The sequence below is a fragment of the Hyla sarda genome, chromosome 4 (assembly GCF_029499605.1).
Source record: "Hyla sarda isolate aHylSar1 chromosome 4, aHylSar1.hap1, whole genome shotgun sequence".
In the NCBI taxonomy this organism is placed as follows: Eukaryota; Metazoa; Chordata; class Amphibia; order Anura; family Hylidae; genus Hyla; species Hyla sarda.
Window position 1 is genome coordinate 128,382,471 of NC_079192.1, and position 20,316 is coordinate 128,402,786.

The 20,316-nt window shown below is 43.2% G+C and overlaps 1 protein-coding gene across 5 annotated transcripts in view; it reads left to right on the plus strand.

Annotated features, from left to right (window-relative positions):
* Nucleotides 1-20,316, plus strand: part of IQGAP1 (IQ motif containing GTPase activating protein 1) — a 260,950-nt gene that overhangs the window by 192,746 nt on the left and 47,888 nt on the right. For all 5 annotated transcript variants that reach the window (XM_056572114.1, XM_056572118.1, XM_056572116.1 and 2 more), the window contains 7 exons: nt 12,182-12,272; nt 14,793-14,960; nt 15,211-15,353; nt 18,153-18,323; nt 19,299-19,382; nt 19,488-19,559; nt 19,647-19,716. In XM_056572114.1, the coding sequence (XP_056428089.1) occupies nt 12,182-12,272; nt 14,793-14,960; nt 15,211-15,353; nt 18,153-18,323; nt 19,299-19,382; nt 19,488-19,559; nt 19,647-19,716 (799 nt within the window). The remainder of the gene's footprint in view (nt 1-12,181; nt 12,273-14,792; nt 14,961-15,210; nt 15,354-18,152; nt 18,324-19,298; nt 19,383-19,487; nt 19,560-19,646; nt 19,717-20,316) is intronic.

Below are 20,316 nucleotides of genomic sequence, written 5' to 3' on the forward strand. Positions count from 1 at the left end.
TGTGTTTTTAGTAAAAACATCTTGTATTGGCAGCTACTTGTGGGTGAGACTGCAGTGTTATTGACAGCATTATTGGGAGACGGCTGCACACAACACACACATGTATATATGTGTATACATGTGTGTCTGTGTCAATTAGGGCTGCACAATATATTGCAAAAGCAATCGAATCGCAATTTTTGCTTTTTGTGATATAGCAATACGGCCCCCGGGAAAACTATCGATTATCTGCTTGGGCCGGCTCATGTGTGCTGCTGCGGGCGGGGGCCATCCAGAGCAGGTAAAAACGAATTTAAATACTAAAATTCAGTGTTTCCCAACCAGGGTGCCTCGAGTTGTTGCAAAACTAAAACTTCCAGCATGCCCGGACCGGCAAAGGCTGTCCGGGCATGCTGGTAGTAGTAGTTTCACAACAGCTGGAGGAGCCCTGGTAGAAAAACACTGAACTAAGTAAAAGGGCACAGGGAGAAAAATAAAAAACCTTCTGCTCACCTACTCCCGGTCCCTGCAGACGCCGTTCGTCTCCGTGCAGCTCGGTTTCTCCTCTTTACCATACAAGTAGTAGGACCTTTCCCTTTTCAGCCAATCACTGGCTGTAGCGGTGTCACGTGTCAAGTCAGTGATTGGCTGATGGGGAAAGGTCTTTTTTGGCTGCAAACACACTGGGTTTCCCGGATCCGGTGGGAGCTTTAAAAACCACCCAGGAAACCCAGTGTATTGCGGGGAATGTGACGAGGAGGAGGGGAAGGTGACGGGGGTGGGAATGTGAAAGGGGGGGAATGATGTGACGGGGGGAATCTGACAGGGGGGGGGGGGGGAGATGTAATATGGGGGGAATGTGACAGGGAGGGAGAATTTGACGGGGAGTGGGAAATGTGACAGGGGGAGGGGGGAATGTGACAAAGGGGAGGGGAGAATGTGACAGGGAGGAGAGAATGTGGCAGGGGCGGGTGAGATGTGATATGGGGGAGAATGTGATGGGGGAATGTGGCGGGGGATGAGATGTGGCGGGGGATGAGATGTGATATGGGGGGAGAATGTGGCAGGGGGAGGGGAGAATGTGGCATAGAGGGAAAATTTGATGGGGGAAGATGTAACCATGAGGGGTGATTGTGACAGGGGGAAATTAAATGGAGGAGATGTGAAATGGGTGGTGGGCATAAAATGAGTGGATAGTTGTAAAATGGAGGAGATTGGACATGAAATGGCGGGATTTCACCAATTATTTATTAAATCGCTTCGCATATCGAAATTGCAATCGCACATTTTCCCCATATCGTGCAGCCCTAGTGTTAATGGTGTTTTACAATGCTCTTGGCTGTGTGCAGTGATCTGGAAACATAACAGCATAAGATGAACACAACCACCCTATTCCCCAGATCAGTGTTCCCCAACCTGTTGCCCGCGAGCTGTTACACAGCTACAATAGCCAACCTCTAAAGGGTTATTCTGGAGACTTATGTCTACAATTAGACAGGGTGGGGGGAAAAATTAGGAAACATGCTCGCTTGCTGCCGATTCCCTGTCATTGTTGTGCATGTTTTTAGTGAAATCACAAAGAAAATGCCCACTCAGCCAATCACTGGCCATAGCAATGACCTACTTCAACCAGGGATTGGCTGAGCAATCCTTTCCCATGGGTCAGGATGGATAATAGTTAGCAATGACAAGGGGAAACAGAACAAGTGTCTTTATTTTTCTATCTTAGTTTTAAAAGTAGAAAAATCTTACCAAAATAACCATTAAACAGTTAACTCATTGCCAGCTGAAATCAATCTACAGTCTACCCAGGTGCTTCCCAACCAGGGTGCCTCCAGGTGTTGCAAAACTACAACTCCCAGCATGCCCGGACAGTCTTTGGATAAGATGTTATGGGGATCCCTGCGATCTCTCCTGCAGCACCCCCGTGGCTGATAATGGGTGGTTCAGGGGACGGAGTATCCTGATGTCACGCCCTGCCCCCTCAATGCAAGTCTATGGAGGGGCAGTCATTTGATCCCACTGTATACAGTTCTAGTAAGACCACATCTGCAACACTGAGTCCAGTTCAGGAGGCATCATCTTCAAAAATATATTTATAAAAATAGAATGGGCCCAAAGACTGGTTATAGAAAAACAGTAGAAGGTCTTGATAAGTAGCTGATTTCCAGCTACTACACACGCTCCTCACTGAGAGCCGGAGCCCGTTTCCGGGGATCGCGGGGAGTCCCAGTGGTCGGACCCCCCAAAATCACCTACTTATCCCCTGTCCTGTAAATAGGGGATAAGATAGTTTTCACTGGACAACTATTAAGCATAAAACTTACTAAGAAAGTACACTGCTCAAAAAATTTAAGGGAACACTTAAACAGCACAATGTAACTCCAAGTCAATCACACTTCTGTGAAATCACACTGTCCACTCAGGAAGCAACACTGATTGACAATCAATTTCACATGCTGTTGTGCAAATGGAACAGACAACAGGTGAAACTTATAGGCAATTAGCAAGACACCCCCAATAAAGGAGTGGTTCTGCAGGTGGTGACCACTGACCACTTCTGAGTTCCTATGCTTCTTGGCTGATGTTTTGGTCACTTTTGAATGCTGGCGGTGCTTTCACTATAGTGGTAGCATGAGACAGAGTCTACAACCCACACAAGTGGCTCAGGTAGTGCAGCTCATCCAGGATGGCACATCAATGCGAGCTGTGGCAAGAAGGTTTGCTGTGTCTGTCAGCGTAGTGTCCAGAGCATGGAGGCGCTACCAGGAGACAGGCCAGTACATCATGAGAAGTGGAGTAGGCTGTAGTAGGGAAACAATACAGCAGGAGCGCTACCTCCGCCTTTGTGCAGGGAGGAGCAGGAGGAGCACTGGGAGAACCCTGCAAAATTACCTCCAGCAGGCCACAAATGTGCATGTGTCCACTCAAATGGTCAGAAACAGACTCCATGAGGGTGGTATGAGGGCCCGACGGCCACAAGTGGGGGTTGTGCTTACAGCCCAACACCTTGCAGGACGTTTGGCATTTGCCAGAGAACACCAAAATTGGCAAATTCGCCACTGGCATCTGTTCTTCACAGATGAAAGCAGGTTCACGCTGAGCACATGTGACAGACGTGACAGAGTCTGGAGACGCCGTGGAGAATGTTCTGCTGTCTGCAACATCCTCCAGCATGACCGGTTTGGCGGTGGGTCAGTTATGGTGTAGGGTAGCATTTCTGTGGGGGGCTGCACAGCCCTCCATGTGCTTGCCAGAGGTAGCCTAACTGCCATTAGGTACCGAGATGAGATCCTCAGACCCCTTGTGAGACCATATGCTGGTGCAGTTGGCCCTGGGTTCCTCCTAATACAAGACAATGCTAGACCTCATGTGTCTGGAGTGTGTCAGCAGTTCCTGCAAGATGAAGGCATTGATACTATGGACTGGCCCTCCCGTTCGCCAGACCTGAATCTGATTGAGCACATCTGGGACATCATGTCTCGCGCCATTCACTAACGCCACGTTGCACCACAGACTGTCCAGGAGTTGGCGGATGCTTTAGTCCAGGTCTGGGAGGACATCCCTCAGGAGACAATCTGCCACCTCATCAGGAGCATGCCCAGGCGTTGTAGGGAGGTCATATGGGCACGTGGAGGCCACACACACTACTGAGCCTCATTTTGACTTGTTTTAAGGACATTACATCAAGGTTGGATCAGCCTGTAGTGTGGTTTTCCACTTTGATTTTGAGTGTACCTCCATATCCAGACCTCCTTGGGTTGATACATTTGATTTCCATTGATGTAAATACGAAAGTATTTCATACGATTAGTTCATTCATTCAGATCTAGGATGTGTTATCTTAGCGTTCCCTTTATTTTTTTGAGCAGTGTAGTAGATGCTTAGAGCAAACTTTTAGCAGATGTGGTAAATCTACTTTAAGTGAATGTAAACCTGCCCGGGATAAATATATTTCTATCCTAGATAAAAATTATGGAAATCATATAGAAGCAGACTAGATGGACCAGGTGGTCTTTTTCTGCCAACAACCTTTTTTGTTTCTAAGGTAACTATTGTAATGTTTTTATCTGCCCCAATCTGTTTTAGTAGATCCCTGTTGTCTTTTGCTGTGTAAGCATTTTTTATTTTATTACATTTTCCAGGGTTACTTAAATTTATGAGCCGTAGTCACTTCTCTTATAATAATATTATTATGATTAGGAAGTGAATGGATCCGTAAAGAAATAGAGTCTGGGTAGTGTGAACAAGGGTTAAATCATAGGTTGGCTCCAGCACAGGGTGTATGTGAATTTGTACAGGAACTGATTTCCAGCCCAAGCATTTCCTCTTGCTGCTGAGCTGAAATAACCATTTCTATTCACTGAGCTCAGGGGCTGCCAGACTGGGCTCCACGTCGCACATGGGCAGAATTGCCTTATTTAGTCATGAGCTTTGAGATACACTGTGCGCCCAGTGCACCGTCACTCAAGATATGGTTACACAATAACCAAATTTAGCAAAACGTTAAAAAAGATCTTGAGATGACTGTGTGAAACTAGACGTGTCACATTGCAGTCCATGGTTAGCTGCCAGCTATACATTTATTTACTATGTTATTGTTACTATTTGTTCCATCTAGGGCAGTGTTTCCCAACCCCTGTGCCTCCAGCTGTTGCGACACTACAAGTCTCAGCATGCCAGGACAGCTAAATGCTGTCCTGGCATGTCGGAAGTAGTAGTTTTGCAACAGCTGGAAACACACTGGTTGGGAAACACTGATCTAGGGGGAAAGAATGTATACAGAGTATTTCCCCCAAGAGTACATGCAGTATTTCTGTCTCCTTGTAGCCTTAGAGCAGTGTTTCCCAACCAGGGTGTCTCCTGCTGTTACAAAACTACAACTCCCAGCATGTCTGAGCATGCTGGGAGTTGTAGTTTTGCAACAGCTGGAGGCACCCTGGTTGGAAAACACTGCCTTAGAGGCTTGCCACTTACAGAAGAAATGTTATATGCATGGAGACATGGCTGGAAATTAATATGTTTCACCCCTATAGTAATATGCATGCTAATACATAACGTCTGGGATGGAGAATGGAGATCTCTCGACCCTTGTTTTTTATGCGAGGTGGAAGCATCCAGAAATCAACTGAGTGGAGAGGTGGCCTTGCTTTATCTGGATATGGGGTAGCTATACAGAATGGCGGTCTGTGGACGCCTCTCTGCAAAGGTGAGGCATTAAAGGTGTACTCCACTGGAAAACATTTTTTTTAAATCAACTGGTGCCAAAAAGTTAAACAGATTTGTAAATTACTTCTATTAAAAAATCTTAATCCTTCCAGTACTTATCAGCTGCTGTATGCTCCACAGGAAGTTCTTTTCTTTTTGAATATTCTTTCTATCTGACCACAGTGCTCTCTGCTGACACCTCTGTCCATGTCAGGAACTGTCCAGAGCAGGATAGGTTTGCTATGGGGATTTGCTCCTACTCTGGACAGTTCCTGACATGGACAGAGATGTCAGCAGAGAGCACTGTGGTCAGACCGAAAGGCAATTCAAAAAGGAAAGAACTTCCTGTGGAGCATAAAGCAGCTAAGTACTGGAAGGATTAAGGTTTTTAAATAGAAGTCATTTATAAATCTGTTTAACTTTCTGGCACCAGTTGATTTAAAAAAAAATTTTTTTCCCAGTGGAGTACTCCTTTAAATGTAAATGGCAAATCCATGAGATATGCCATGAATTTGTAAGTAAGAAAAACTCTTCAAGGGTCTATTCACACGGACAGTATTCTGCGCAGATTTTATGCACAGGATTTCAAGCTGTGTTCAGTCATTCAGTTAACATTGAGATCTGCAGCAGAAAATCCTGCGCATCAAATCTGCTCAGAAAACGTATGTGTGAATAGACGCACGTTCACACGCGCGGATTTACAGCGTATTTTACGCTGCAGATCCGCTGGTGAAGGCCCGCTGTATGCTGGCTTTATATGTGCCTGCTGGTAGCGACAATACGCCACTACCAGCAGACACCCTGCGATGTGCAAGTCGCAGTACTGTGTCAGCTCGTAGCGGCGTATTGCCGCTACCAGCAGGCACATATAAAGCCAGCATACAGCGGGGCCTTCACCAGCGGATCCGCAGCTAAATCTGCTGCGAAAATCCGCGCGTGTGAACGTACCCTAAGTAAGTATCTGAAAAGCATTAAAGTCCATTTGACTGTAGGCATAACTACACAGTAGTGCGGAGTACTGATAATGCTGCTATCTATGTCAGCTTCGAAAGCAGAAAACACATAGGGAACAATATTATTCGGGGCACCCTTGTCAGTACCCATATCTATACTATTTGATGCATGCTTTCATTTACTGTTATGAGCTTGTGTCAGTATCAGTCAACATCCAATACTATACTGTATTTACTTACACCTTGTCAGGTGCTTTTCCATAGTAAGTTTATTCCAATAAACACAGGACAGATTCTGACCAATGTAAGATACAGGAGTCTCAAAATAAATTGGTCTCTATGGTCATGTATATTATATAAGATACGTGAATCAGGTTTCTATTGAAATCATGTGAGTAATCCATTGATCAGAAATTGTTTCCTACATCCCCGTTATCTATACCTCTTGATAGTCTCTTTTCCTGTGTAGTGTTCACGTATTACATAGTCTCGCTCCCTCCTCCACAGTTTCTTACCCAGATACAGACGTCACTCTCTCTCTCTCTCACCGCTCTACTAATTCAGCACTGGAAAGTATTGAGGCTGCGCTGGGACTTCTTTTTTTATTTGCATTTACATATCCCTCCATTGTCACTTTTAGTGCTTAAGATATTGGCTACATGCTAAGCCGCATTTCAGTGCATTTTCTTAATAGAAACAACTAATGTTTTAATGTGTATTATTGTAAAGGATGTAACCTTCTGCAGGCAGTCTTATTTTACTGCCATCAGTATGCTGCATAGTGTAAGCTACAGAAACATACAAACGTGTTGGCTAACTGGATCATTGAACAGTAAATAACATTATGCATAGCATAGTGAAGTACTGGTTTTTTATATATTAATGTAAAACTGTAGTATTTGGTTTATAATCCTAACAGCCCTGAATATAAAATATTGTAAGACAGACTAAGATTGCTTTCACATAGGAGGTATACGCAGCAGATTTTCTCCAGTCTCTTTGTTTGCGGAAAATCCACAGTGTATTAGTAGCAGCGATGTGAATGAGATTCTTAAAGGGGGGTTTCTAGGGAAAAGTTTAGTATGAGCCTGCATTAAAGGACATCTGCAGCAAAAGGCAACTTATCTCCTATCCACAGGATAAGGGATAAGTGTCTCATTGTTGGGTGTCCGACTGTTGGGACCCCCCCTGCGATCTCCTGGGGCCCTGCATTGCCGCTCTATGTGAGCTACTACAGAAGAAATTATTTTCTTTTTGGAACACAGAGCTCTCTGCTGACATCACGAACACAGTGCTCTCTGCTGACATCTCTGTCCATTTTATGAACTCTCCAGAGCAGGAGAAAATACCCATAGCAAACATATGCTGCTCTGGTCAGTTCCTAAAATGGACAGAGATGTCAGCAGAGAGCACTGTGCTCGTGATTCAGCAGAGAGCTCTGTGTTCCAAAAAGAAAATAATTTCCTCTTTAGTATTCAGCAGCTAATAAGTACTGGAAGGATTAAGATTTTTTTTAATAGAAGTAATTTACAAATCTGTTTAACTTTCTGGCACCAGTTGATTTAAAAAAAAAAAATGTTTTCTGCCGGAGAACCCCTTTAATGGGAAATGAGTAGTGGCTTTGATGGGACATTATGTGCCAAAAAATTGCACCAAAAATATGGCGCAAGATTTAGCAATAAAGCAAGCTAACTGTAGTAGGTCATCTGAACTAGACCAAATAGATGGGGCAAAAATATTCAACAGGCTGAATCCACTGTGTTAAATCTAGACCAGTGTTTCCCAACCAGGGTGCCTCCAGCGGTTGCAAAACTACAACTACCAGCATGCCCGGACAGCCAGAGGCTGTCCGGGCATGCTGGGAGTTGTAGTTTTGCAACCGCTGGAGGCACCCTAGTTGGGAAACACCGATCTAGACTGACTAGTATAGTGTTAGACAGTATAAGTAACTTTGTCCCTATATACTGGTCTTAAAGGAATTGTCTAGTTTAGAAAGCTCGTTTTTCAACTACCTTGTGAGAAAATTTGAAGGTACAAGAGGGACTCCCAGGCGGACAGAGCAGCTCCATGCATTACACGGGCAGAGTAATAATTTCGGTGGGCATTAATGTGATTCTTGATTTGCCGTGTGTTGGCACTGACTGGCAAATGAACACTTACTGCTGGGTAATCTCACAGTTTAGCGCTGATCTCTGATGTTCCAACCACTAAAGTATTCTGTGATCAGGAAAACCCATATTACAACATATATATGTTGTCCAAAGCATACAGCCCCCTTTTAAAGGGGGGGAAATCAACTGGTGCCAGAAAGTTAAACAGATTTGTAAAAAAAAAAATCTTAATCCTTCCAGTACAAATAAATGCATTTCCTGTGATGTCCTGACCACAGTGCTCTCTGCTGACCTCTGCTGTCCATTTTAGGAACTGGAGAAAATCCCCAAAGCAAACATATGCTTCTATGGACAGTTCCTAAAATGGACAGCAGAGGTCAGCAGAGAGCACTGTGGTCAGGACATCACAGGAAATGCATTATTTCTTTTTGGATTTCTCTTTACACAGCCCCTAAAAAGTACTGGAAGGATTAAGATTTTTTAATAGAAGTGATTTACAAATCTGTTTAACTTTCTGGCACCAGTTGATTTAAAAAAAAAAAAGAGTTTTCCACGGTAGTACCCCTTTAAAACAATGAATATTTCTTTATCTATTGATTTTAATATCCCTTAGCACCTTCTTAGCTTATATTTCCCTGTGTGCCCGCTTTATGATATGTACAGACTGCCCTATGCCTTCTGCCTGCTCAGTCTTGGCAGGATTTATGGCTGTATATTGTCAGTCAGTGTATACACACAGGGTGAGCAGTGTTTAGTGAAGTTTTAACACAGAAAACCTGTGTGGTCTCTTGGAACAAAAAGCACTTTCACTAAGTAATTGCTGGCAGCCTTTCTCAATCACTTACGGGGCACATTTCATTATTGAAACTGAGCTTCTTGTTTCTGTGGGGGGGGGATACTTTTATGCCAGTGCTGCTTAGATGGTACAATGGGCTTGTTTACTAGCATAGTATTTCTGTTTTTGTTCCTTAAAATTCAGGATGATGACCATTACCATTAAATGCTGTAACACAAAGGGCGGTCTGTTTTGCGATAACCACATGTTCGAAGTCCCTAGAAAAAGTAATGAAAATCATTCTGTGTGTAGGTTTGTGGGTCTAATTGCAATATGGCAGGCTGCCCCTTTCGTATCTTCAGTGCACCAGACAATTCTTTCCTAAGCTCTGCTTTGTGCCATACCGTTCCTTACCTAACACTGCTGTGTGCCAGATCCTGCCTTACCCAATACTGGTGTGTGCCAGATCCTGCCTTACCCAATACTGGTGTGTGCCAGACTATGCCTTACCCAATACTGGTGTGTGCCAGACCATGCCTTACCCAATACTGGTGTGTGCCAGACCATGCCTTACCAAATACTGGTGTGTGCCAGACCATGCCTTACTCAATACGGATGTGTGCCAGACTATGCCTTACCCAATACTGGTGTGTGCCAGACTATGCCTTACTCAATACGGATGTGTGCCAGACCATGCCTTACCCAATACTGGTGTGTGCCAGACCATGCCTTACCCAATACTGGTGTGTGCCAGATCCTGCCTTACCCAATACTGGTGTGTGCCAGACTATGCCTTACCCAATACTGGTGTGTGCCAGACTATGCCTTACCCAATACTGGTGTGTGCCAGACCATGCCTTACCCAATACTGGTGTGTGCCAGACCATGCCTTACCCAATACTGGTGTGTGCCAGACCATGCCTTACCCAATACTGGTGTGTGCCAGACCATGCCTTACCCAATACTGGTGTGTGCCAGACCAAGCCTTACCCAATACTGGTGTGTGCCGGACCATGCCTTACCCAATACTGGTGTGTGCCAGACCATTCCTTACCCAATACTGGTGTGTGCCAGACCATGCCTTACCCAATACTGGTGTGTGCCAGACCATGCCTTACCCAATACTGGCGTGTGCCAGACCATGCCTTACCCAATACTGGTGTGTGCCTGACCATGCCTTACCCAATACTGGTGTGTGCCAGACCATGCCTTACCTAAAACTGCTATGTGCCAGACCAGTACCCAACACTTTTGTGCTAGACTATGCCTTACCCAATACCATGTGCCAGACTATGCCTTACCCAATACTGGTGTGTGCCAGACCAAGCCTTACCCAATACTGGTGTGTGGCGGACCATGCCTTACCCAATACTGGTGTGTGCCAGACCATGCCTTACCCAATACTGGTGTGTGCCAGACCATGCCTTACCCAATACTGGTGTGTGCCAGACCATGCCTTACCCAATACTGGCGTGTGCCAGACCATGCCTTACCCAATACTGGTGTGTGCCTGACCATGCCTTACCCAATACTGGTGTGTGCCAGACCATGCCTTACCTAAAACTGCTATGTGCCAGACCAGTACCCAACACTTTTGTGCTAGACTATGCCTTACCCAATACCATGTGCCAGACTATGCCTTACCCAATACTGGTATGTGCCAGACCATGCCTTACCAAACACCATGTGCCAGACCATGCCTTACCCAACACCATGTGCCAGACTATGCCTTACCCAACACCATGTGCCAGACTATGCCTTACCCAACACCATGTGCCAGACTATGCCTTACCCAACACCATGTGCCAGACTATGCCTTACCCAACACCATGTGCCAGACCATGCCTTACCCAACATCATGTGCCAGACTATGCCTTCCCCAACACCATGTGCCAGACTATGCCTTCCCCAACACCATGTGCCAGACTATGCCTTACCCAACATCATGTGCCAGACTATGCCTTACCCAACATCATGTGCCAGACTATGCCTTACCCAACATCATGTGCCAGATCATGTCTTACCCAACACTATGTGACAGATCATGTCTTTGTAAATTTCTTCTTTATAAAATCTTAATCCTTCCAGTACTTATCAGCCTGTATGCTCCAGAGGAAGCTGAGTTGTTTTTTTTCTGTCTGACCACAGTGCTCTCTGCTGCCACCTCTGTCCATATCAGGAACTGTCTGGAGCAGGAGAGGTTTGCTATGGGTATTTGCTCCTACTCTGTACATTTCCTAACATGGACAGAGGTTGCAGCAGAGAGAACGGTGGTCAGACAGTAAAGAACTACACAACTTCCTCTAGAGCATACAGCAGCTAATAAGTACTGAAAGGATTAAGATTTCTTAATAGAAGTAATTTACAAAACTGTTTAACTTTCTGGAACCAGTTGATTTGAAAAAAAAAAAAAAAAAAAAAAAAAAAGGTTTTCCCCCGGAGTACCTCTTAATTGCACAATCTGTAACAAGCACCCCCTCTTACCATGTGCTGGTGTGTTTTTATAGGACATTATTGGGCTTTGGGCCCCCTCATGCACCATGGCCCAGGGTCATTGCTACCTCTGCACCTCCTAATACTAAGTCATTCTTACTACAAACACATCAGTTGAATCTTTACTGTTATATTACAGAAATAATATTCACACTGACCAGTCATGTTGACGCAGAACATATTTCTGTTCTATAAAATGTGTTTCATATAAGAAATACGTTTGATATCTAAAGACAATTGGTGGTAGGGTATTTTTCTGGATTACAGAGCTGAGTCCTATAACATCCAAAGATCAGACTTTCTCTCCTATTTATGAGATTGTAATTCTTGGCTGTTACAGAGTATTTGTGAAATAAAAATATTGGCTTAGGCTCTGGATCATATTAAAATAGTTAAATGCCTGTACTATATGTTAAATCATTTAAGACGTCTGTAACCCTATATCATCCCATATGGTAGAAGAGACGAGTTGTGGATTGTCTGTTTGACTTGTGCATGGCTGATGACTCACTTTACATTTCCGTCTTGTAGTATTGAGGTGGACAACAGTGCCCTCTGCTGTTTGACAACATTGTAACACCTTATTCATGCATGCTGGTGTACTGTGACGAAGATCTAAAAACATTAACTTTACTAAAATGTAGGTTTATTCATTTTATCAGGAAACAAAAGATGAATCTGCAGTTCTCTGGCTGGATGAAATTCAAGATGGAATATTCCGCTCCAATAAGGAAACAGAAGATGCCCAAAGATGTATGTACATGTGTAGCTTATTCCACACATTTTACATCAGAAATGGAGAGCAAAGTGGTGGAAATATAATGCACTTTTCATATTAAAAGGGTACTCCGGTGGATAACTTTTTTTTTTTTTTTAAATCAACTGGTGCCAGAAAGTTAAACAGATTTGTAAATTAGGAAGAAAAGTGCAGGAGCCAGCGGTGTAATAAACTTCACCTTTATTCGTATTCCATATAAAACATTGTTGCTTATCCAGGAGGTTTTATCGTTTGTATTTTGAGACGCCATGTCGAAGTTTTATATGGATTACGAATAAAGGTGAAGTTTATTATACCGCTGGCTCCTGCACTTTTCTTCCTGAATTGGAGGTCTTTTGCCGTGCAGAGGATCGGGTGAGCTGACAATCCTTGTTATTATACAAGATTTGTAAATTACTTCTATTAAAAAATCTTAATCCTCCCAGTACTTATTATCCCCATAGCAAACATATGCTGCTCTGGACTAAAATGGACAGAGATGTCAGCAGAGAGCACTGTGTTCGTGATTCAGCAGAGAGCTCTGTGTTCCAAAAAGAAAAGAATTTCCTCTGTGGTATTCAGCAGCTGATAAGTACTGGAAAGATCAAGATTTTTTAATAGACTTAATTTACAAATCGTTAACTTTCTGGCACCAGTAGATTTAAAAAAAAAAAAATTTCCACCGAAGTACCCCTTTAAGGGTTATTGTAATTAAAAAGGTTGCCTCTCTACTTTTGGGCTAATAACACTCTTATTAGTAATTTGTTGTTATAGTAGGCTCTCTTCACATTTGTGTTGAAAACTTTTGTTGCCAGTTTCAAAGGCCTTTCATTTTTGAGGAAAGAAAAGTGGAGTCTTGCTGTAGGGATCGATCGATATAGATTTTTTAGGGTCGATACCGATAATCTGTGACCTTTCAGGCCGATAGCCGATAACTTATACCCATATTCCGGTATAAGTTATCGGCTATTTCCCCCACCCCCCACCGGCCCTGCAGAAGCCGCTGCAGATCAATGATTCAAAGCGGGCGCTTTAAATCAATGAACCGCAGCGGCTTTTGCGGGGCCAGAGACCGCCGCCACCATCTTCTCTCCCCCTGCCTGTCCTGGGCTCCCTAGTCCAACCACCACCGCCGCTGCCCCATTGCCTCTCCCATCCCCGGTTTTATAATTGCCTGTTCCCGGGGTCCGCACTACTTCTGGCTCCGGCGGCGTCCTGAGCTGTCACTGTGCGCACTGACGTTGCGTTGAGGACGTCACTCGTCATTGCGCTGCGCACAGCAATAGCGCAGGACGCCACAGGAGCTAGAAGTAGCGCGGACCCTGGGAACAGGTAATTATAAAACCGGGGATGGGGGAGGCAATAGGGCAGCGGCGGTGGTGGTCTCTGGCTGGGGAGGCGGCCGGAGGGGGCGGGGCATTATCGGCATATCGGTAAGGTAATTGCCGATACCGATAATGTCCAAAATCGTGAATATCGCCCGATAATATCGGCCAAACCAATAATCTGTCGATCCCTATCTTGCTGTCAACCATACCAGTACACAGACTACATTAAAGGGGTACTCAGGTGGAAAACCTTTTTTTTTTTTTTTAATCAACTGGTGCCACAAAATTAAACAGAATTGTAAATGACTTCTATAAAAAATTCTTAATCCTCCCAGTACTTTTCTTTTTGGATTTCTTTTCTGTCACGACCACGGTGCTTTCTGCTGACATCTCTGTCCATTTTAGGAACTGTCCAGAGCAGCATATGTTTTCTATGGGGATTTTCTCCTGCTCTGGTCAGTTCCTAAAATGGACAGAGGTGTCAGCAGAGAGCACTGTGTTTATGACAGAAAAGAAATCCAAAAAGAAAAGAATTTCCTCTGTAGTATACAGCCACTAATAAGTACTGGAAGGATAAAGATTTTTTAATAGAAGTAATTTACAAATCTGATAACTTTCTGGCATCAGTTGATTTAAAAAAAAAAAAAAAAAAGTTTTCCAGTGGAGAACCCCTTTAAAGTGGGATAGAAGGGCTATATGAAAATAAACTTATCACAAAGCATATTCTGCTGGTATCCGGAGCGGTTAGCTGCAATTTATGAGGAAGCTTGGCAGAAAGTGTTACATTTTCATGCAGTGCCGCCAAAGGGAGAATGAAGTATTGCACAGCACCCATTCAAAGCAATGAGTTCTCTGTGTAATGCATTACAGGACAGGTCCTCCAGAATGAGAGATGCTCTTTGCAAACATTCTTCCTTTTGAACTAGAGAGAAGGGGAGGGGTTTACATTGGTGGAACCCCTAGTAATGAGACACCTACACCCTATCCCAGTGTTTCACAACCAGTGAACAGGGGGTCCTATCATAACCACACTACATCCTTGTGGGTTGGTGTATTCTAAAATTTCCCCTAGACAAGTGTCATGTGAAAAATTGCATTCCTTTTATGATGCAGCATCACCATTTCTTGCACTGTGACGACTGCTGGTAACAGCTTTTTATGGAACTACTTATCTTTTTGTCCCTTTAGTCTCCCGCGGTGTCCTAGCTATAAACGAGGCTGTAGACCAGGGTGACAGTGCCCAGACCCTCCAAGCCCTACGATCTCCTGATGTCGGACTTTATGGTGTGACTGCAGAATGTGCTCATACTTATCAGATGGAACTGGCCGAGCTGAAGACAAATAAAACAGCAGAAGGTAAAGCGCACTACAGTAATGTGCTTGAGGTGTCTGAATCGTAGGATATAAAGCATGCTTGAGGAAATACAGGAATCATTACATGTGGTTCTAACAAGAATTGGAAAACATATTATACATAATGTATTGTTGTGCTATCCTGTGTGTTATTGGTGATCATTTATCTATGAGGGAAAATGCTAGTACATTGATCTCTTTGTATTGAGTAATTAAAGTCATCCCTCATGTGAAATGTCTCTCTGTCTTGTAGGGGACAATGGAAGTGAATGGGTGCAGCACTGGGTGAAGGGGGGTTATCATTATTACTTTAACCCGACTACTAATGAAGGAAGCTGGGAAGAGCCCCCAGGATTTATACAGAACAACACTCACTTGTCAAAGGAAGATATTCAGGTAAGTGGCTATGTACATGACAACACCTCCTAATAAACAGCATGCTGATCAATAATGGAAGACGTAAAGAAGCTTTTTACCTGGGGGCAGAATGTGAAGGATTGGAATTATTGGATGTTCTACCAGCATCTCATCATGTTCATTCCCTCTAAGCAAAACACGTTTCTCAGACCTGTTTATAATTTTATGGTTGTAACAGGGCAGAGAACTGTTTATTCATCACTTATAATAGCTTGTGCGAGTTAAGACTAACAACAAAGTTTTCCTAAATAGTAGTAGTTTCCATCAGATGTACTGATAGGAATAATGTATAGGGGAGGGGAGGAGCAGGGAGACATTTGGTAAGTCTGAGTAAGAATTTTCACTGCCAACAATTAATTTATGTAAATAATAGAATATATTTGACATATATAAATACAGACTTTGAACTGTTATTTTTGGAGCCACAAAACTGACCAACATGTCCTTATTGTCTGCAAAGTGCTACAAACTAGGTTGGATATCTGTTAGAGTATAAAAGTAAATGTAACACTCACGGCAGTAGTGGATCCGCTATACCTGTGTGGAAGATGACGTGGGGCGCACCAGGGAGCGGAGTCTAAGGTGCCGCTGGTTTTCACCAGAGCCCACCGCAAAGCGGGATGGATTTGCTGCAGCAGGCGGCACTCAGGTCGCTACCCCTGGTACCACTCATCCACACAGGTTGCTGAGATGCAACGTAGCACAGGAGGGATATGGCAATTCATAGTCAGGATAGCAGAAGGTCAGGGCAGGCGGCACAGGTGCGTGGTCTGGAACATAGCAGGAGGTCAGAAGGCAGACGGCACAGGAGCAAGATCAGTTCACGGAGCAGGTATGTCAGAAACTTGGGTAGGGCTATACAAAGAACACTTTCTCTAGGGCACACAAAGATCCGGCAAGGAATAGTGGGAGGTGCACATACTTATAAAGCAAATCATAATAAAGGGTGCACTGGCCCTTTAAATCTTAGAGCATCGGCACGCGTGCCAGCGATGCGAGAGCACAGGAGGGACAGCAGACAGGGAAGGAGAGTGGCGGGCCCAGATTCGCATGCGGGCGTGTCCTGCGATGCGAATCTTGGCCCCGCTGGCAGAGGTGGACGGAGCGCTCACGGCAAGCATGTCTTGCCAGAGCACTAGATATAACCGTAAACAGTACCTTTCCTAGAACTGATGGTTATTGCCAGACATATGAATTGCATGGTTTTTTTTTTAGCCAAGTGTCAATGTGGAGCCGAGCTTCTCAATTACCACAGCCTGGCATGCTTTCTTACTCATCCTTAAATGGGTACTCCACTGGCCAGTGTTCGGAACATTTAGTTCCGAACGCTGTGTGCGCGCTGCGGGGGTCAGCCACGCCACCACGCCCCCTCCCATAGACTTGCATTGAGAGGGCGTGATGTGACATCACAAGGGGGTTTAGCCGACCCCCGCAGCGTGGACACAGCGTTCGGAACGAAATGTGGAGTACCCCTTTAACTCCAGCTTCTCCTCAGTTAATGTACAAAGCTCTGAACTTCAATCAAGGAGGGTCTGGGAGGTGAGGGCCAGTGAGGAAGCGTGCCAGGCTGTGGAAATTGAGCAGCTCGGCTCCACCTCCTTGTCACTTGGTTAAGAAATAAACATGGCAGACACCATCAGCTTCAGGAAAGGTACAGTTTATTTTTTATACCCTAACAGCTATCCAACCATATCTAAAGCTCTTAGCAGCCAATAGAACTGATTCCCTTTAAAAGGGCCTATATCAGTTTCAGGTTTTCCTCCATTGTTAGGCTAATAACATGTAATTTATGCGTAAGTCCAGTTCCAGTGGCTCTCGACACTGGAGATAAAGCCAAAGACTCATGTGCAGAGAAATGGGTTGTCCAGTAGTCATCTTCATTTGCACAATGAGCATGTTGGAGAGGAGTCCATGACTCATGTCTGCTAAGGTTATTCATGGCCTGTCCTCAGGAGAAAAGGCTGCAATTAATGTTGGCGTTATTAAAGGGGTACTCTCGTAGAAAACTTTTTTTTTTTTTTTAAATCAACTGGTGCCAGAAAGTTAAACAGATTTGTAAATTACTTCTATTAAAAAATCTTAATCCTTCAAGTACATTTTATGGGCTGTATACTACAGAGGAAATGCATTTCTTTTTGGATTTCTCTGATGTCACGACCACAGTGCTCTCTGCTGACCTCTGCTGTCCATTTTAGGAACTGTCCAGAGCAGCATATGTTTGCTATGGGGATTTTCTCCTGCTCTGGACAGTTCCAAAAAAGGTCAGCAGAGAGCACTGTGGTCGAGACATCAGAGCAATCCAAAAAGAAAAGCATTTCCTCTTTAGTATACAGCCCCTAAAAAGTACTGGAAGGATTAAGATTTTTTTTTATAGAAGTAATTTACAGATCTGTTTAACTTTCTCGCACCAGTTGATTTAAAAAAAAAAGTTTTCCATGGGAGTACCCCTTTAAGACTTTAAACTATATCTGCATAAGGACAATGCTGGAGGATTGGACTCCCCAAAACTAGTAATCAGTTCTCTTTACAGAAGAATTTTCCTTTAAATTAACTTAGAAAAAATAAATAAATTAGGCCACTGCTGGAGTATTTGTAAAAACAAAACCTATTCCTTCACTTTAGTTATTAGAAGTTGTCACCTCCGCACCCCTCAACTTGATACTTTATTGTTGTTTATGTTGTTAGCACTATGTTATATGACACAATTTACATTTTAAGTTTATACTGTTAGAAATATTTATTATTCTAAATATTATTTTGTGTGGTTTACTGTAACAGAGCACTATCTCGGGTGTTTCGGCTGCCTATAATCGGGAACAATTATGGCTGGCAAACGAAACCCTCATCACCAAGCTCCAGGCCCGCTGTCGAGGGTACCTGATGCGCAAGGAATTTAACTCCAGAATGAACTTTTTAAGGGAGCAGGCTCCTGCTGTGACCTGTATTCAGGTGTGTTCTCTTACATAAAGTAAATGGGTATGGAAGATGAAATGTATTCTTTTGTAACTCTGTGTCTTTGAAGTGATTTGCACTGTTATTCAGCATTAGGGGTTTTCCTCTTGACTCTGGTTGTGGCTAATCTCTATAACTTACAACAACTATATCAGTGTTTCCCAACCAGTGTGCCTCCAGCTGTTGCAAAACTACAACTCCCAGCATGCCCGGACAGCCAAAGGCTGTCCGGGCACGCTGGGAGTTGTAGTTTTGCAACAGCTGGAGGCACACTGGTTGGGAAACACTGAACTATATTGTGGCTTGAGGACATGAAGTATTTGCTCATTCATAATTGTAAACATAATAAAGCGCCATCGAAGGCTACAGTTAGGGCCCATTCACACTACGTATTTACAAACAGAGTTTTGCTATGGAAAATACGATGCAGCATTCTGACACACCATTCATACTACGGAATTTTTGTGGTGGACGTTCTATGTAGAAATTCCAGACCCTAGACTCCGTTGTAAAAATGAACATGGGCTTTTTTTGGGCAGAAGATGCTCCGAAATGCACTCTAGTCTCTAGAGACGGTGCATTTCCGAGCGGTGTGGACTCTTTGCCCGAAATATCTCCAGGCACAGATTCTGTTGTGTGAATGGGGCCTTTAATTTTTTTTTTTGTTTGTTTTTTTCTTATGAACGCCGGTACTAGAGAGAGGTCATTGGTTTTATATATTTATATTTATATTTTTATAGATATAGATATATATATAGATATATATACACACACACACACATTATATTTGATAGAAGCACTGAACTCCATGTGCATAATAACATTTCTAGAGAAAAGGTATAAAATAAATTGTTATACAGCAATAAATGTATATGTCTGAGCTTGCATTATATATATATATATATATATATATATATATATATATATATATATATTATTTTTTTTATTGGTCAACTTTTTTTCCCCTCATAGGCCCACTACAGAGGTCAGAAGCAAAGGAGAGCTTACAAGGATCGCATGCGCTATCTGAACGAACACAATGATGAAGTAGTGAAGGTATTGTACTTCTTTTCTTGATGTTTAACCTTCTATTGTTTAACATTAAATGTACAATGTATAACATGGTATAATGACTGACTCCTTAGTGATGTTTAATTCTAGCTCCAATCATATACTCGAATGTATCAAGCCAGGAAACGCTACAGACAAAGACTGAAGTACTTTCATGACCATGTGAGTATATGGACTCATGTGTCCCGAATGTAGAGCACACTTTCACTGAGAAATCACAAGCAATGACTTTGTATATATTGTCCACAGATTAATGATATTGTAAAAATCCAAGCTTTTATCCGTGCCAACAAAGCCCGAGATGACTACAAGACCTTGAGTAAGTGAACTTCCTTTACCCGTGAATGGCTCTTCTATGTACTTAAAGACAGTGTTATCTTATTTAGCTTTTTGAAGTCTGGTATACACATATAGGATACATTCACATGTACAGGATCTGCTGCAAATCCTGTACGTGTGATAATCTACATTAAACATTAAAGGGGTACTTCGGTGGAAAACTTTTTTTTTTTTAAATCAACAGGTACCAGAAAGTTAAACAGATTTGTAAATTGCATCTATTAAAAAGTCTTAATCCTTCCAGTACTTACTGGCTGCTGAATACTACAAAGGAAATTATTTTCTTTTTGGAACACAGAACTCTCTGCTGACATCACGAACACAGTGATCTCTGCTGACATCTCTGTCCACTTTAAGGACAGAGTAGGAGAAAATCCTCATAGCAAACATATGCAGGTAGTAGTGACTGTGGATTTTTAAAACAGTACTTATTGATCACTTAAAGTGTACCTCTCATGAAACAAACTTTTTATATATTAAAGATAAAGCACTACTGAACAACTTTTTGTTTGCTTTTATTTAAAAAAAAATTTCCTCCTTTCATGTTTTTTTTTACTTTAAAAACTTCTCCACTAGGGGT